The sequence below is a fragment of the Accipiter gentilis genome, chromosome 11, assembly GCF_929443795.1.
Source record: "Accipiter gentilis chromosome 11, bAccGen1.1, whole genome shotgun sequence".
Lineage (NCBI taxonomy): Eukaryota > Metazoa > Chordata > Aves > Accipitriformes > Accipitridae > Astur > Astur gentilis.
Window position 1 is genome coordinate 10,050,523 of NC_064890.1, and position 18,179 is coordinate 10,068,701.

Below are 18,179 nucleotides of genomic sequence, written 5' to 3' on the forward strand. Positions count from 1 at the left end.
AAGGTACAATAATGACAAAACAGGGATGGAAATGATGTTATTGATCCAAACTGCAAGGGGCACACAGTAATAAATCATAATCTGCAAAGTTTTCCTACCAGCTGGCGTCCCCCACTCTAAAACCATGCACCTGCCTATACAGGTTCAGCTGGAAGGTTATCTCATCGATTACGGGTGCCAGGCGTGATTTCCCCACCCGTTAGGGCCTGTAGGAAGCTCCTAGCACTCAGGGACTTTCCTGGTGCTGCCAATGCAGCACTTAGCACAATAGCTTTGCAGCAGTGTTACCGACTAGCTTACTCCAATAAAATAAACTTTTAAAAGATCATTGCATTTTAACAGGACTGGAATAATTTGCTTTTTCCCTTGCCTGTTCTGGGCCTGTTTAAACAGACTGCTCTTTGACTGATATTTTTCTAAGTGCTACTGTAATAGAAAGTGGGAAACTACTAATTTTTAAATAATGTTACTACATTGTACAAAAACTTGCACGCAAGCAGCAGGAGCTGTGAAAGCATACACCGTGTAGAGCTCACCCTGAAAAGGACTTCCTTGCACATGCTTACTGACATGCTAAAGTGTTTGCAGGATCTAGCTGAGAATCGATCATCTGTGTACATCGCAATCATACATATATTTATTGCACTAACACTCGAGAAATATTTTCCTTGAAACAATGCTGCTGCATGCTGAAAAAGATACCTAGCCAATACGGACTGAACTGATCACAGCTGCAGTAGCCCGCTAGGAAAAGAGAGAAGTTAAAAAGCTCCTTGATAAGTCCAGAACATCTTTCAGCAGTGTGATAAATTTGAATGACAGCAGTAATATCAGGGATTACTTATTCTCCATGGATATCTCTGACCTCGTCACTTGAGAATTCAACTAATTGGACAGAAGAAGAAGAAAAAAGTAAACATATTAATTAAACTCATGCATGGCACTTTATATGGAAACTGTCCATCCATTTTGATATGAAAGACAAAACACGTATTTGTTTTGTTTGTCCAGCTGTTAGATGATAGGTTTAAATCCCCTTGCCCATCCAGTTTAGACAAAACCTTCTGATATTTTAATCACTTGGCTATGTGGGAAGGCTGAAATAAAGGAAGAATGTATTACAGGGTCTGATCCTTATCTGGATTAAATCAGCAGAAATCTGTTAAAGCTAATGATACTATAATGGATTATTGTTGCCTTCTACTTATTGTCCTGCATAATCTGGCCATTTGCATTTGCTGCAATATCTAAGAAGGAGTATGGGCATCCATGTTGGTTAAAAAAAAAATGAAACGGCTTTCTTAAAATGAGAAAAATCTGGATATTAGTTGGTCACAGGGACTTACCCTTTAACTTACACTTAAAAAGATGTCATTAAAAACTCTTTGCTGCATCACTAATCCAGATCGAAGGATGCAAGTTCCAGGCTTCTGGAGGAGAGATAATTACTGGAAACTCATAGAAACCACCTAAATTCTGTTTGAATTTTCATACACAGAGCAGATGTTTTGACAGATGGATGGACTTTATTTTTGTAACTGTCCGGGAAAAGTCTGCATAACACAGCCTAATCAGTGTTACATATCTGTAGTGTTTGTTTTTCAATCTTTCTGCATTTGGCTCCTATGCTTTTGGTTGCAGACATTTTCTTTGTAATTTATTTTTTCAGCCTAATCTCTCTCTGCATAAGCCCTTCTATCAATTTGGTATATAAATATTAGAAAACTCTTAAAAAATAAATGTGTATGTTTGTTTAGTAAGTCAGACATATTGATCTTTCATATAGTGGGTGCCCTTCTGGGAAACTTAATTAACACTTTATCTTCTCTTCAAGACAGGCCCTCTGCCCTTATGCATAGTATATAATATTTGCAACAGAAATTTAGAGTTAAGATCTCTGTCCAGACACACCGGACCTCTTTGACTTTAATTCACACTCCAAATGTTAAGTGGCAGTCTAATAATTTCTCAACTTGTTCTACAAGTAGGAGCTCGGTACAGCAGAATTTGCAGTAGGATTGGTGCTTTGGCTGTGTTACCGTCGTGTGACACAGATGGTTTTAGCCACTTTCATTTCAATAAACTGTCAGTGTGGACCTGAGGATCTGAACCCCATAAACTCCTCAGTCAAGTTTAGAGGAAGCATAAACATCTGTAATGTACTTGAAGTTGAAACATTTTCTCACTGGGGGATGCCCAGTAAACTTCTGGGGCACTGTTCCTTCCAGGTGGCCAAATGAACCTTTAACTTCTGTACGCAAGGTAGAATGGCTTCAGCTGGATGTCCTTCTGCCCTCACATGCCAAACGAACCCCAAGAAAGCCTGTAGGGTCTGCTTGGGCTTTGGTGAGGGATTTGGTCCGTATTCCTTCAAGCAGAGAAACAAACCAGATTGTGCCTTACGTTTGGGGTGAGTGCTTCAGCTACCACACATGGCAGAGCCAGGGCATGAACCGTTTTTTTGGCCGTGCTTTGGAGGGTGTTGACAATCATGCTATCACAGGACTGTTTACAGAAGCAGATCCAAAAGTCACACTGTAAAAATATCAAAAAAGTGGCTGTCTAAAGAAGTTCCCTCTGTCAAGATAGGAAGACCTTGCAGGCTACGCTAAAAAGTCTCAGACGTGATGTAGGGGCTTAGCTGCTTGGATTTTAAGGTAGAGGTACTTCTGTACAAGGCCAGAACCTACAGCTCTTGGGGAAACCTTATACCATTTATTGAAATATAAATGAAGATTAATCCTCTCCAGGGGTAGGCAAGATAAATGAATGAGGGTTTCGAGGACTGCAGTAACTCCCTCGTGATGTACCTAATTTTCACTTTGAATATCTGCCTCAATCATTCTGTACCATATACAATCACTTATGCTTCCTGCTGTATGTATGTATGTATAAATAAACTCAAGCTTTAGGGCATAAACCAGCTTTATATAGACAAGGAAAATGTCCTGATATTAAGCTGCCCATTATAATAAACAGGATTATTAGGTGGAAAAATTTATAGTGATTTGCTACGGTGATTCCAGTGCTCCTCTTCTTTAAGATTTATTTTCATAACCCATCCAAGTAACACTTTCCTACCTATGGAGAACTTTGCAAACCTTGCGTTCATTTTCTTTCACATTATTAGGCTTAAAAGGATTTTAGACTCCCACACCACCCTGCTATCACATATGAAAGAACCCCGATTTCCACCTGGAAAATAATTTCTAAAACTCCAATTTTCTTCCTTTGGCTGTTTTACTTGACGAAGAACAATATTCAAAGGGTATGGATATCTCCAGACTATGTTCCCTTTAAACAACATCCCTTCCCTGGGGAAAGTGAAAATGGATACAAAGGCACTGGGGGGCTGAACTCACATGCAGACACAGTGTTTAAATTCTCTGACAATTTGCTCCTTACAGCTTCTGGCTCTGGGTTACTTCCTCTTCCTCCGGTGGATATTTTCTCCCGTCTGCTGTATTTTACCGAGATACTACATTTCTTTTGTTGTCTTTGTCTCCTTTCCAGTGCCTTACGCTCTGAGATCATGTAGTGAAATGCCTCCTTCTGCTGGCACAGGCCTTCACACTAACAATATAGCGCTGGCCCCGGGGGTCTGGCAAGGGGAGATGCTGCTGCCAAGTGGGACAAGCCCAGTTGGAGACACCCAAGTCATTCCAGGCCTCCAGCCAAGGGGGTCGGGGACTTGCTTTGTAGTCGAGTTGACGTAGCCACTGGTACCGGGACCAGCAGAGCTCTCTGCCAGGTTTCACAGCTGGCGGTGCCTGAATGCTGTTGTAGGAGCCTTGACGCGAGGGTGGGAATGGGAAAACAGAGGCTGAAAATGGGAGTCGGTCACCCAAGTCTCATGTAGTGACGCACCCAAATTGCATTCAGTGTACACACGCTTTCCCCAGTCAGAATCTCTTTTTCGTCATACACGTGTGCGGAGACTTGGAGTCCGAGCAAATCATTCAAAGCTGTTAAAGTGGGTATATTACAGACTTATGGGAAGATTTTTCTTCCCAGAGCCGCATAAACTGGCAAAACCTAATATTCACCATCACAAAGCAAACTCTTGCTAAGTTCAGAATATCAAACACACAGGTACAACATTTCCACCCATGACGCTGTACCTGTGCGGCTGTACTTGAGCACAGTTAGGCAAAGGAAGGAATCTGATTACTCTGCGTTTGAAATCAATGCTCCTGTTGCTAATGTTCCAGGGAGAATAGCACCGTCTCCCAGGCAGGGCAGAAACTTCACTTTGAACTTCCTGAGTTGACAAGGGCTTAAATCAGAACTGTAACTTTACTTTGATGTCATTTATTGTGGTTTAATACCCCTCTTTATTTATTTTTTTACAACCATGTAAAATATATAAAGAAACTTAATCTGTTAGGGAGGTGTATAAGAATTTACTGAATAGACCTTAATGGTTCCTTTATGCGGCTATAAAACACAGGGAATCTATAAGAGCAGTCTGAATTGGACTAGGAACTTTAAATGTTATATAAATTTATTTGTCATAGTCAAAAGGTTTATTGCTGTAGGTATTTACCTTCCCCATTGTTTAACTAGGTTGTGTATTTCTCAGGCATCTATGGTAAAAAACATGCCGTACAAGGAATTAAGGAGAGCTTAAAAGCAGGAATGAATAGCCAAATCTGCTTTTGGAAATATATTATAAATCCGGAGTAACTTTACTGATATTAATGCATTTATATTACTATCAACCCTGAACACTTGAAGCACAAATATGGCTATGATAGAGTTAATTCCCCCCCAGGCTGATCTGGAATAATTCAGTGAAGCTGATGATAGAATATTTCTTAATTTCCATCCATGGAAATCAAAGAAATCTCTGCCCCTAACCTAAGTAGGTTTTTCCATCTCACCTTTGGAGTATTAGCTATCTAATACCTTCTTGCTGTATATTATAGATAAGCAGCTGAACAGTATTTAGCAAGTCCATATAGCGTCACTGATGGCGTATTGCTGTAAATCAGAATAGCTCCTCTGAAATCAGCAGAATCTGTTCTGATTCACACTGGCTGTGGGTCTAGCCCATGCACTCACAGCATATTGCAAAGGTATGCGTCCACTGGCCTCTAACATTTCATGTTCTTCAGGTAGGCAATTTTTGAATGCTTTAATAAAGCATTGAAGTAGACCACAAAGGCATTTTTTAAATCACGATACATCAAAACAGACAAGGCAAAGCACAGTCCTGCTGAAACAGTAGTGTCATTAAATTTGGCCAGATACAACTTTAAGTGAGAAAATTCTGAATTATTTAATAATGCACAAATCATTGGTCAGTTTTAAATTATGTAGAGTCAAAGTCAGGTGCTCCACCTGAAACACAGAATAGCAGAGTTTAAGAAAGGTTCTATTTCAATTTTGTTCATTTTTAATGTTACATGAATTTGCCCATTTTTATTCTTGCAGGCATTGAATTATTAACACGCTTTCATGGTTTTCCCATATTTCTTTTATTAAAAAGAACAAAGGACAACAGCATTAAGAACGCTATTGAAACACACATTGTAATTTTGATGATTTATGCCAGGTATTTTCTTAGTACTGTACCACTGTGACAGTGGAAAGCAGTCTGTGGATACATATATGTATAATAGATGTATGTTCATGCTTATACATGTGTGGGAGGAGGAAGAATACATATACAGCATAATGTGTGTGTTTTTATTAAGAAAGTCAGGGTGGAAAGAATTAAGAGAGACCCCTGGTAACATCCATCTCTATTTCTTTCAATTTCCTGTTGGATTACCTTAACTATCTTTATGTTTTCTCTTCCATCTCAGTTGGAAAGATAACTTAAGTAATCAGCAGTAAGCCAAGGATGTAGTAAGATTCTGTATGCTTTTCTCTGGGTGCTCTTTTTAATACATTGCCATTATCTGTTATGCAAATAAACAATAAAATTGGAAGAGCAATGTCATTTCAGTACAGTCCTTTGTGTAAGGCAGGGAATCAGTATTTTATCTGTGTAAGTTTGTTGCTTTTCCCTGTGGTGGCCTAAGGCATGCCTCAAATTGCACATGCATTTTCCTGGCAGAGCCATTATTTTGTGTTTGAGAGTATCATCTGGTTTAATTAGCGAGCAAGTTACAGAGACGGATGATGCCAGTCAATGAGATTTCTGTGGAGGTGGTAACTCAGGCAGTGTTTCCATGGGCCCTGGTCCACCTGGAGAGGTACAGCTGAGTACTGTACCAAAAAAAGTCATCAAATATGCATAGAAAAGTTTCCTTAATTTCAAACAGAAATTTTACTGGAAATGGTTATTTTATGTCAATGTTCTTATTCCTCTCCTATTTGATATCCATTATTCGTAATTGTGTCAGTAGACTGATTCACAGGCATTGACATATTTATTTTCTTGTTAGACCTGATTGAAACAAAAATATTAACTAAATGGAAAAAGTTAACATCTTGACTTCAGGTTAGACGTTTCCATTTTAATAACATTAGGCATTAATAATGACATTTTGTTAACAGATAACAGATAATATTTGTACTAGGGACTGTTAGTGTTGCTATTAAGTTTTTAATTGCTGAGAACTAGAATTATTCATGATGTATAATTTACTTAGGTAGAAAATGTAAAGTCCAAGTCTTGCAAAGCTTACATTCTAGGGGCTGTCAATAATTGCATTAAAGTTTAACATATGTATTCATCTTTGTAAAACTGGCCCCTAAACACAGACAATAGGGGTGAGGCAACATTCATATTATTGTTAGAAATGTTATATCAATGATTTGTTTTTCATCAACTCCTTCCATCTGGCCCATCTTTCTTCTAATTGTTACTTAATTGAATACAAGCACACAGTTGGTCCATTTTTCTTCATTATTTCATTCTGACACATTTCTATAAATGGGTTTTGTCTTACAAACACAGCAATAGCATAAATTACAAAGATGAAACGTGTCTGAAACAAAAATTAGGAAATTTTTTTGTGTAATCTCTCCTTCAGGGGTGGATGCTTTATTAAATGGCAACCAAAGATATTTAAATGAGAACCTAAATCAGGCTATTTATTAAATGCTTAGCAATAAGCAAGTTCATAAAGAGCATGAAATGATGACACTTTTAAAATATGTTCATTCAGCCATACCTCACTAACACAGAAGAGCTCCCATTAGTCATAATCACTGAATTAACTCTGTGGATACATTTTTTCCCCCTTTTCTTTGCAGAGAGAATGTGCTAATTTCATCAAAGTGCTTAAGGCTTACAATTCAACCCACTTGTACGCTTGTGGAACAGGGGCTTTTCATCCAGTCTGCACCTATATTGAAGTTGGAAGCCATCCTGAGGTAAACTATCTTAAAACAATATTTTTCTTCTTCCTCTTTTTAATCTTTATTGGTGTTTAGCCATGATCTCCTTCTGCCAAAATGCACTCTCACTAGTTTCTGTGTCTCGGTGAGTGGATCTGGTAAGACTTGCTCCTGACTCAGGTGCTGACGTGCTGATTGATAAATCACAGCAGAATCTGTACTGTTCTCCCCTACACAGCATCTTTTCCCCCAGGGGCTTAAATAAATATGAGTAAGCCATTCTACCTGGTTCATGAAGTTAAAAGCACTGTCTCTTTGGTCAGGACAGATACCAGCTAGGAGAGGGGTAGTGCAGCCTGTGTCTTTATTCTGGGGCCAGCTCTGTCCTTTAGTGTCCTACCAGTCAGTACGGTCTGACACCATGGCAGCTTTCTCCCAGCTGGGAATTAAAATAGTGTCACACATTTGTAAATCCCGCTTCTGAGATTTGTCCTAACACACTGACAGTTTTTCATATGTGACCTAGGTTTTGTTTCCTTACTTCTTAGTGAAAAATAAACCACTTTTCCTCTCTCTTTTCCCCCTTTTTTTAACCTGTAGCTTGCTGATTTTTGCTTAGTGTTGCAGAACTTGCAGTAGTTCTTGTACTGTTTTGTCATAATAAAATAGGTCATCATAACAAAATAGATAAGCATGGTCTTCCCTGGCGAAAAATAGTATTACTCACAGAAAGCAATGGGATTATGCTGGTTTTCAACACTTTTTCTCTCCAGAAAAGCCAATCTTCTATTTTCCTGATGAGTATGTAATATACATTAGTCCACTTCACTTTGTTTTCAATTTGGCTTACCTGAGGGTTGCTCGATGGACTGTTTCAGTTTAGCAACCAGACTCTTGATGTGTTTTCAGCAGTCATTAATTTATGGATATGTTTTACTGGTGAATCCATAGCTGTGTTACTTGTGGCTTCTGTGGTCTTTGAAGAAGAGCTCTTTCAAGTTACCTTACAGTTTTGCAATTCAGGTTTGCAGATTTCCCTGAAAATAAAGACATCATTGTTAAATGAATGAGGACTCGGTTATTTAAAAATCAGAATTTCTTCTTGTAGAAATAATTAACAGATCTTTCGAGTGTTGAATTTATAGTCTGGCAACCATTTTTCCCTATAATAATGTCTTTTGATATTTGAAACATGAGTCTTTAAAATGTTCTAAGCATAAGGTTTTGAAGGGATAAAGGAGCTGCAAAGTAGAAAGGTTTTTTTTTCATATTCTTTAATGCTTTATTCCAGAATGCATTCTCGGCAATTAGTGATTGTGTCTTGACCACACACAGTATGTCATTGCTTACTGCATTAAACAGATTCTCTGCTTCCTGAGATCCATTTGGGAATTGGTAGGCATATTAATTAACTCTAGTTCCGTAAGATGTGTGTCAATCAATTCCTGGCTATCTGCCAAGTGAATCTATCTGCAGAGAGATAGCTGGTATGAGGTCATTTACTTCTACATTTGGCTGGTTTATGACTGTACCATAAAACTAACACACACTTTATCAAGGATTTATAGAAAGGATGATCGGAGATGAGAGGCCAGATCCAACCTCGGTTTAACATTCCAGATTTTGAAAGTCTTGAGTCAATGATGTGTTTGGCCCTGGAGCTGAAAGAGGATGTTTGTTTTAGCTTCTTTCTAGCAGTCCCTAACTGTAAACAAAATCTAAATTGTTCCTGGGTTTGGTCATTTATGCAGTAAGTTTGTTAGTCCCCCTGCGCCTGAATCATTCTCATGACCCTTGGTTTCACCTTTGCAAACCAGGGAAGTCAGGAGTATGTTTACCTCAACTGCCTCGGACACTGTTAGCCTTTGATTTCCTTTTCATACTTAAGCTATGAGCGGAATCATCTTCACCTGCCCTTCCAGTGGCCCAGGTTTCTGTGTCCTCTGGACAGCTGTGCAGGAGGGTCACTGCCTCCTCAGCCCAGGTCTGCCCGCGCAGGGAGAAAGTGGGGCAGGCAGGAGGCAGCTTATCACCCCCTCTTCTCAGGCTTTGACAAATCTGACAGTCAGCCTGGGTTCTGTCCCTTGCAAAGGTGAAAATCAGGCGCATAAATACATTTACTAGGTTTGCAATGAAAATAATCCGGCCTGACTCTGTCTCTCAGCTAGGGCCTGCTCCTTCCTTTCCCATACGACCTAGCCGGGAATTTCATACGTGCATCTCCTCCCGGAGCTGGGGAAGAAGAGGGTGCTTGATTGACAGTAGCTATTAGAGACACCACGGATGGGGGGGGATACAATATTAACCCCTGCACGCTGCATCTGTGAGAGCCAGATGGTTTACGTTGTCATGTCAGACAGCAGCACTGGATGTGTCAAAGGGCCATTGCTTCTGTATCATGTATAGTTTATACCTTCCTAGCATACTAAAAAAGGTAAAAAGTATAAGCAAAGGCAAGCAGTTGATTCTGAGTTAAAAAATTGCCATCTAAAACATTTCCTGAAGATTCCTTTTCTGCCACAGCACTTGTGGAAAATTAACCGACTTCACCATCTGCTTATTTATTTTTCAAGCACTTAGAGAGGTAAATGTGAACTGATTAGGGGAATAGTCAGGGAATGTACCTACTGGCTAATAAGACTGCTTGTTTACGTGAGCTCTGAATATAACCCACCTGCCTGAGTCCGGTGGAGGAGAGGAAATTAGCGTGTGCCAAACTGAAGAGGATGGAGAAGTGAAATTTAAAGAAAAGAGTGGCAAGCGATAGCGAAAACACTGGAGGCAATTGGAGTAGGCTGCAGGAGGCTGCAATACGGTACAATTTTTATGATTAGGGAAAGGAAATAAATTACTTTGTGTGACAGCCATAAAGTAATGGGAATATGAATTGTTATATCTGTTGAATATCTCTTCGATATGAAGCAGCGTATCACAGCCCCATTCCATACTTGAAGAAAACCATTTCTAGTGATGAAACTAGGCAGGTCTAATTGAGTTTGATGAAGTACAGTATCAGAAATAATAATAAAAAGGTAAAAGGATATGAACAGCATGCTGTGCATCTGATTAAAAATGATCTGCACAAATGTATACAACCTAATATGTTGTGAATTACACCGTAGGCTAAGGAGTAAAGCAGACTAATCTTCACTTAAATCCATTCCAGATGTGTAAGTGAACAACCACAGTATTTAGAGAGAAGAATAAAGTTGATGTTTGAAGAGACTTTAAGCACGTAAGCCATAAGTAAGCAGGAAAGAACATATTTAGAGAGAACGTAGCATGCGTATACGCAGAAAATACCTGAGGAGAGCCTAATTGAAAGCTGGGGTCATCCATCGGAGAGGCTATATTTGTACTTTCATTGAATGGGACAAACTGGCTCATATGCAGATGTCTATATTGTGCATGCCTGAGTTTAGCTGAGATGACCTAACACAGACACCTACACCAACTTCAGGGATCCGGGCTTAGGCAACATGTGGCATTCTCTCCACATAACGCAATATAATGCAAGAAACCAATTACCAGACTAAATGAGAAAGTAATTAGTAAAGCTATGTTCTGCTCCCGCTGACTTCTGAGGAAACAGGATTGGATGTGTAGGAATGTTGTACTTAACGGTTGCAAAATTACACAAGTCAGATCTGTGCTTGAAAGGAACAAATCCAACTGCAGGGAGACACAGAGGTGCATTAAACCCCCTAGAAAATCACAACAGGATGCAGAATGCACCTGCCAGTGCATGCCTGAGCAGGGGGAAGGAGCCCTGCTCCCTTTCCCCAGGGCTCCCTTTGGGGTAGTTTGTGTGAACCAGCAGGGAACAGTCTTGTGTTGGAAAGAACAGGATTTCCCATTTACTTAACCCTTACATACAAGTGGGGGTATAGAGAATGCCCCACAGAACCTTTTTTTTTTAACGCTCAGACAGGCATTACAAGAGCTGTACAAAATTGTTTGCCAGATCCTCAGCAGGAATACATTAGGGTTTCTTCAACAGAAGTAAATCAATAGATGCTGTCTGAAGAACTAACCCGGCTTCTTTTATTGTCTCCTAATTCCAAATTTCTTGTCATTGTCCGACAGATTAAAACTCATTTTTAACTGGATGAATTGAAAAGATCTGGGATCACTTTACTTGCAGGTTATTTCTCATTCTTAATCAATAAAGAAGCTCTAAATTTAGTTCAGATTTATGATGTACATAAAACATTAAGTTATTGCATATGAAGTTATATAACACTACCACCTGTAACATATTTGCTTTTTCCGGACTCTGTGTATTTTAAAAATCTTTGCTTCAACTCATAAAATTTTGCTGAATTATACTTTCGACTTTTTTTATCCCTTCTGTACTTCACATTAGAAGAGGTCTTGAGTGCATTTGCTAAGTAATGGACATCCTGTGCTGATACATTTATGCATCTGTCTTTTTTGTCTGTATATAAGTCTGTATGTTATATATATGTATATAGTGATGGAAAAGCAGGGTTTTCCAAAGAGAATGACTTTGAAGGAACACATTACTTGAAGGACCAGCGCTACTGCTGGTAGAAAAAATATGTTGTGTTTCATTATCTAATATAAAATTCAGGGTGAAACATTGAGTTCAGTAGTAGCAGATGTGGCATAAATTGGCGTAACTTTGTTGAAGACAGCAGAGTTGTGTCAGTTTACATCAGTTAAGATTCTGACCTGTGGTTTTTAAGTGAAACATTTGAGCAAATGATTTTTAAGTTAGGAATCACCTCAGGTTAATTTGCTTTCCAGCTAATTAATTATACCTTTATATGGCATGTATATGCTTACCAAATATATAGACAAAATATGAAGGAAAAGGATACCGTTAAAGGATTATTCTCATTTGTGATATAACAATTCTGTGATAGAACTATTATTTGTGACACAGCAGTTCTAAGCATCACTGTAATCACAGAGAAATGCCAATACAGGAAGATCTAGTTTACAGACTATAACAGCCTATTTTAGTTCAGAGATGCTTTAACCTTTCAAACTACTAGATATCCACTTGCTACAGTACATGAAAATAAAACTGAAGAACCTGATCCCTAGCTTATAAGTACCTTCTAGAGCACTTCATTCAATCACCTGGGCAGTTTTGCCATGGGAAAAAAGAAAATCTCTCTTAGATGTTGAAAGGCTGATATACTTCGCCTTGTTTCATAAAAAGCAGGGTAATGATTATTGCTATATTGGGAAATTCCCAGGTGCTGGACCTTTTTGCCATACTGATGTTCTTGTCTGTGGAGGATGGCAGGTGACAGAATAGTCAGTGTCAGGCACACACACAGGCATCTCGTAGGGTCAGTGGCCAACATCACAAAATAAAGGGGCTTGGTTCCTCTGGAGGCTGCTGCGTCTGCAAACCATCACTTCTTCTGCTCCACATGACATCGATTTCCAGTCCCTTAGGCTACCCTGCATGAAAACTCTTTGCATAAAATCAGGCTTTTCACACTGTCGTGGTTTAACCCCAGCCAGCAACTAAGCACCCCACAGCCACTCACTCACTCCCCTCCGGTGGGATGGGGAAGAGAATCGGAAGAATGAAAGTGAGAAAACTCTTGGGTTGAGATAAAGACAGCTGAACAGGTAAAGCAAAAGTCGTGCACCCAAGCAAAGCAAACCAAGGAATTCACTCCCCGCTTCCCACGGGCAGGCAGGTGCTCATCCATCTCCAGGACAGCAGGGCTCCATCACGCCGAACGGTGACTTGGGAAGACAAACGCCATCACTCCCAACGTCCCCCCTTCCTTCTTCTTCCCCCAGCTTTATATGCTGAGCACGACGTGCTATGGTCTGGAATATCCCTTGGGTCAGCTTTGGTGGTATGAGAAGCAGAAAAGCCCTTGGCTCTGGGTAAGAACTGCTCAGCAGTAATGAAAACATCCCTGCGTTATCAACACTGTTTCCAGCACAAATCCAAAGCATAGCCCCACACCAGCTACTATGAAGAAAATTAACTCTATCCCAGCCAAAACTGATACATGCACATGTACAATTTACCTCCACTTGTTAAAAAGAATAAATCTTGGCATAGCTATAACCTTCCTAGCATTTTGGAAGTATATAGTTTTATATACAGTTATATATAGAATATAAATCTTATTCCAAGCCGTAATTCACTATGAAATTGGTTGCGAAGGAATATGCTATGGGAACTTTCAAATAACCCAAAGACAGTATTTACAAGAGGAGTACAGGGAAGGGACAGAGAACATGACAGTCCTTTCTCATAGGACAGCCTAAGTGAGGCAGTTGTTCTGGTAAGGTCTGACAAATATTTCTGTAAGGAAACCAGGATGTGTTGCTGGAAGCTCTGCACATTTTTAAGCACTGTCATGCAGAAGCACGTATTTCTTGCAGGCCAAGTGCTATGTCCCAAATGGCACCTCTTATTATGTGGCATTATCTTGTGATAAAGTTGCAGAAATAGAAGGTCACCATAAAAAGGTAACTTGACTATTTAAAAGACTTTTTGAAAAACTCCATAAAGCCCTTTGTAAACAAATATTAATCAGGTTCATGGTTAAATGCTATTATTTATGAAGGCCTGTCTTTGAATACACTACAGATCTCCTTTGACTTTAGCTGTATTTTGAACACTAGGTTTGCTAAAAGAGAAGTTAAACCAGGAAAACTCAGATTTTTCAAAACTTCATCCTGTCATCCCCAAGCAAACTATAATTCCAATAAAAATTTGTTTCAAGAGTAGATCCTTTAAAGTAGGACTATTAGGCTTTATGCGATAATTTAGCTGTCAGAATAGTTTAATTTATGAGGTAAACTTCTCTCAACTGAATAGCACACATGGCAGCAATGGCTGACATCTTTCCTACCCTTCGCTGTTGGGAAAGTCTACTCGGCGCTACAGCTGTTTCATCCTCAGCAAAGTGAGACAATGAAGAGAAAAATTTTGAAAGAGATTTTTTTCCAAGTATCTTATTTTAACAAGATAAGAATCGAATTCCTAATACAAATTCTAATGCATACAAAACTTTTGCTGTAAACCACACAGTTAAAAGTATAATAATTTAAATTTGCAGCTAACGTTCATTACCCTGACATATTCAATTAAGAAGAACATGCTTTTATGACAGCTGAATATTTGACAACTTGCTGATCCATTTGATCTTCCATTTACCAACGTAAAGGTATATTTGTAAGAATAGGACTATTCCAAATCATACGCATGCAAAGGATCTGGCTTACTATCTTAAAATTCAAATACAATACAAATATCATTTGGGGGGGGGAAGTATTTAGCAAAGGGCTCATGCTTTAGTCATTGACAGGAACTGTGAACATCATAGGTTTTCAGCTGTCATTTAATGCATTCAGTCCTGCCCTTGTATATTTCCTAATTACACCTAAGCAATTTGGAATCTATTTATGTCTAAAGTGACAGAAAGTCAGTAATTATGTTTGAGGTTCACTCTGAGATTTACAAGTTGAACATTTACATGCAGGAAATGAAATCAAGTTTTAAACTATCACAAGTCAAAACAGTGTGGTTGGCTATTTTATTTTTTCACCTTTATTCCTCAGTCTACAGACTTAAATGGTTTAGGCAAAATGGAGGCACAGTTCTTTAGTAAGTCAGACAGAGGAGAGGTATAAGATATGATGAGAAGCAGAACAAAGACATGGAATTTACAGCCACAAGGGCCATTTGCTGCACAGCAGAAACCACTAATGAAACCCCTATTATTATTCAAGTCCGATCAGTTCAGCTATTCAGTAACTAACTTTTATTTAGGACTTCATAAATATATCCAAATTGCTATGGCAGACCTCCCAGTTTATTCCTAAGTAAAAAAAAAAAAAAAAAAAAAATCAACTCCAGAACCATATTACTTTATAAATATGTTTTAAAGAAAATGTAAATGAAAGTCACTCCACAGGTGATGTTCCAGCACTCTACAGTTTGGTTTTAATTGAAAACTTCCCTGAGATATGAGAGACAACTGGTAGGGATATGGTCTGTAGAGAGCATTGGTGTTTCCGTGGATCTGGTCTGATCACTACAGACCTGCAGTGACACAGAAGGAAGCTTGGTAGTAGCAAGATCCTGCATATTCTCCTCCACTGTTGAAAAAAACAACTCACACAAAGTAACTGTTAACACAGATTTTTTTTTAGATTTTCTTAGTGCAAAAAGGGGCCGGTGTGAACGATAGTGTCAAATTTGATCCCCCCTGCCTCCTAATGAGAGGAATCTATGCACTAGCATGCTTCCACTGAGATAACTGAGAAGACCATTGTTTCCTCACCGTACATGGCTTTCGCCTTCTGTGGCTGAGAAATGCTGGTTGATTACAGTGGAGAACTGTATACAGTATGCCACAGCTGAATGACTTCCATGAATAAGAAACTAAAGCCAGTCGACATATTCATTAGGTTCAAAGAAATGAGTCTCAGAACTGTGGGAAAACTTTTGTTTACGCTGCTAGAGGGGAGGAAAAAAAAAAAAAAGAGTGAGATAGAAAAAGACCTCCATGGAAGTAAATGTGCAGAGTGGAGGGTGCACACGTGCACACGCAGAACCGTTGAGTGGATTTTCACTTACACCACGTGCAATGCCTTGCTTTGTGAGTCCATGTCTTAAAACCATGGGTAACTTTCAGTATGCTCAGATAATGAGTGATTCAAGTTAAAGACACTCTTAGGATCTGGGTTTAATTTCTTTTTTTTAAAATGTGGAGTGTTTTTTCCTAGTACTAGTTGTCTTCAGTGAAGTTCTTTATGACTTATACTGGTGTAACTAAGACTGATGTTCACTCTTCATTTGTACAGTCACAGAAAAAAAACATTAATTTCTAGCATTGTTAGAGTGATGACTCAGAGTTTTGTGTCTGCTTTTGGAAAATTAATTTCAGCAATGGCTACCAGAGGAGCTGAAAATACACCCACTGTTTGCATTTGGATGTTCATTATTTCTCCTATCAATTAAAGGATGTTATGATGAATTATTTATTTCCACAATGTAAATATTCCCACTGGCACATGATTACCTTACTTTACCATGAGATGATACAGTTTTCCTAATTCATTACAGACTTAGATTGTACTTTTAAGAGAGATGGCAATCACATTAAGATGTTGGTCCAATTTTCTGGGTGGGAATATTATGTTCGTTCATCAACAGAGCCCATAATGTTTCTAGTAGCACAGAAGTTCAGCATTTGCCTCTTGTTAGAGTAACAATTGAAAACATTAACCCAACTTCACAGTCATGCAACATATGCAAAATTTCATCCACACACCTCCTGAAACAAAAGACGAGTATGGCTGAATCCTTTGATCTCTCGACCAACATGGGGGAGAAAAAAATAAAATAACAAACCACCATCTGTTGGGAAACCAATGTAATAAAAACAGTGGAAAGCCAGCCTATAGTACAGACTGACTTAATTGAGGAAATGACTTATAAATAGAATTATTTCTTGATTTAGAGGCGCAGGAGGAAGCAAAACTGAAAGAAGGAGTTACTGAGCTCAGATTCGGATAGATCAGCATCAAAGCAACATTATTCATTGTGGAATCCACGTCACAAGGCTCCAGTTGACAGGGGCTGACCTCATGAAGAAGAATCATATTTTAAGTGTGATTTCTGCCTCTGAAGGAAGTGACTGCATTGTGTTTGTAGTTCAGTACAAACATCTTGTCAAATAGTCTTTAAACAACCAAGGTCACGACGCAGCAGGTTTTAGCTGTGGGTGATGTTCCACATACAGGCCACAGCGCTGTGAAACGCAGAACAGCAAACTAACCAGTTATATTAAATATTCAGACATGAGGACCTAACCAGGAGCCTACTGATGTTAACTAACGTCACTGGTCTAAAATTTGTCTAAAATTTGATGAGAGCTGATGTGCTGTGAAGTGTCTTTCAGGCCTGATTTTTAAAGGTTGTAGGATGTATTTAACTCTCGGAAGTTACATGCGAGTCTGAAAACACTACCTATGTCCATGCTTTCAGACCAATCTAATATGTATAGCTTCTGCATGTTCACGTTGTGCAAGCTTAGTGGTACCTCAGCACGGTGACTGGCCGGCGGTGAGTCCCAGAAGGGGCCCAGAGAGGCCGTGTACGGCCACGGCGCAGGCTGCTCAGCAGTGATGGAGAGATTCATGCCTGAGCTTCTCCTCAAAACCTCCTCCTGATATTGCTTCTGGCTGGAAGAGTCTCACTCATGCCGAATTCCCAGAAAAGGGGCATTTCCCCAAAGGAAAGATGAGAAGACTTATGGGTTTAAAAGCAATCTTTCAAACAGATTCAGGAAAGAAAAAAGTCACTTTCCACAACGGGAGGCCTCCTTGGTGTGCTTCCAAGCTCCTTATACATCTCTTTATTTCATCAACAGATGCATTTGGCGTGACAAAACTGGCTTCTCCACAGTCATTAAATCTTATTTCTCCTTTGATAAAAAGCAGAGTAACTGCAGGTGAAGCTACTATTTCTGTGAGTAAACAGCAGTACATAGGTATTTCCAGCAGTTGCCTGGTGGAACAGGAAATAATTGTTCTTCTCCTGCTATCTTGACCATCCCCATTTTTATGTACAGACTCATATTGATGTGAAAAAGCTTCCAAATACTTTCCAGATGCCTCCTTGCCTTTACAAGATTTTGAAACTGAGTTTCTTCTCTGCTCTCTTTTATACAAAGAGTGTCTCAAATTTGTTGCTAAGTTCATAAATCATAAAATTCCACTATTCCATAGCTCAGTAAGAAAATAATGCTAAATATTGATGCTTTGATTAGTAATTAGTACTTTGCTTCTTAAGGAGAGCATTTGCTGAAGCTTGTAAGAAAGCAAATGAGAATTAATCCCATATATGCCATACACACAGAGAAGATGGC

The 18,179-nt window shown here is 39.1% G+C and overlaps 1 protein-coding gene across 3 annotated transcripts in view; it reads left to right on the forward strand.

The window, feature by feature from the left end:
- SEMA3A (semaphorin 3A) overlaps positions 1–18,179 on the forward strand; it is a 341,628-nt gene that overhangs the window by 232,731 nt on the left and 90,718 nt on the right. For all 3 annotated transcript variants that reach the window (XM_049814320.1, XM_049814321.1, XM_049814322.1), the window contains exon 5: positions 7,210–7,329. In XM_049814320.1, the coding sequence (XP_049670277.1) occupies positions 7,210–7,329 (120 nt within the window). The remainder of the gene's footprint in view (positions 1–7,209; positions 7,330–18,179) is intronic.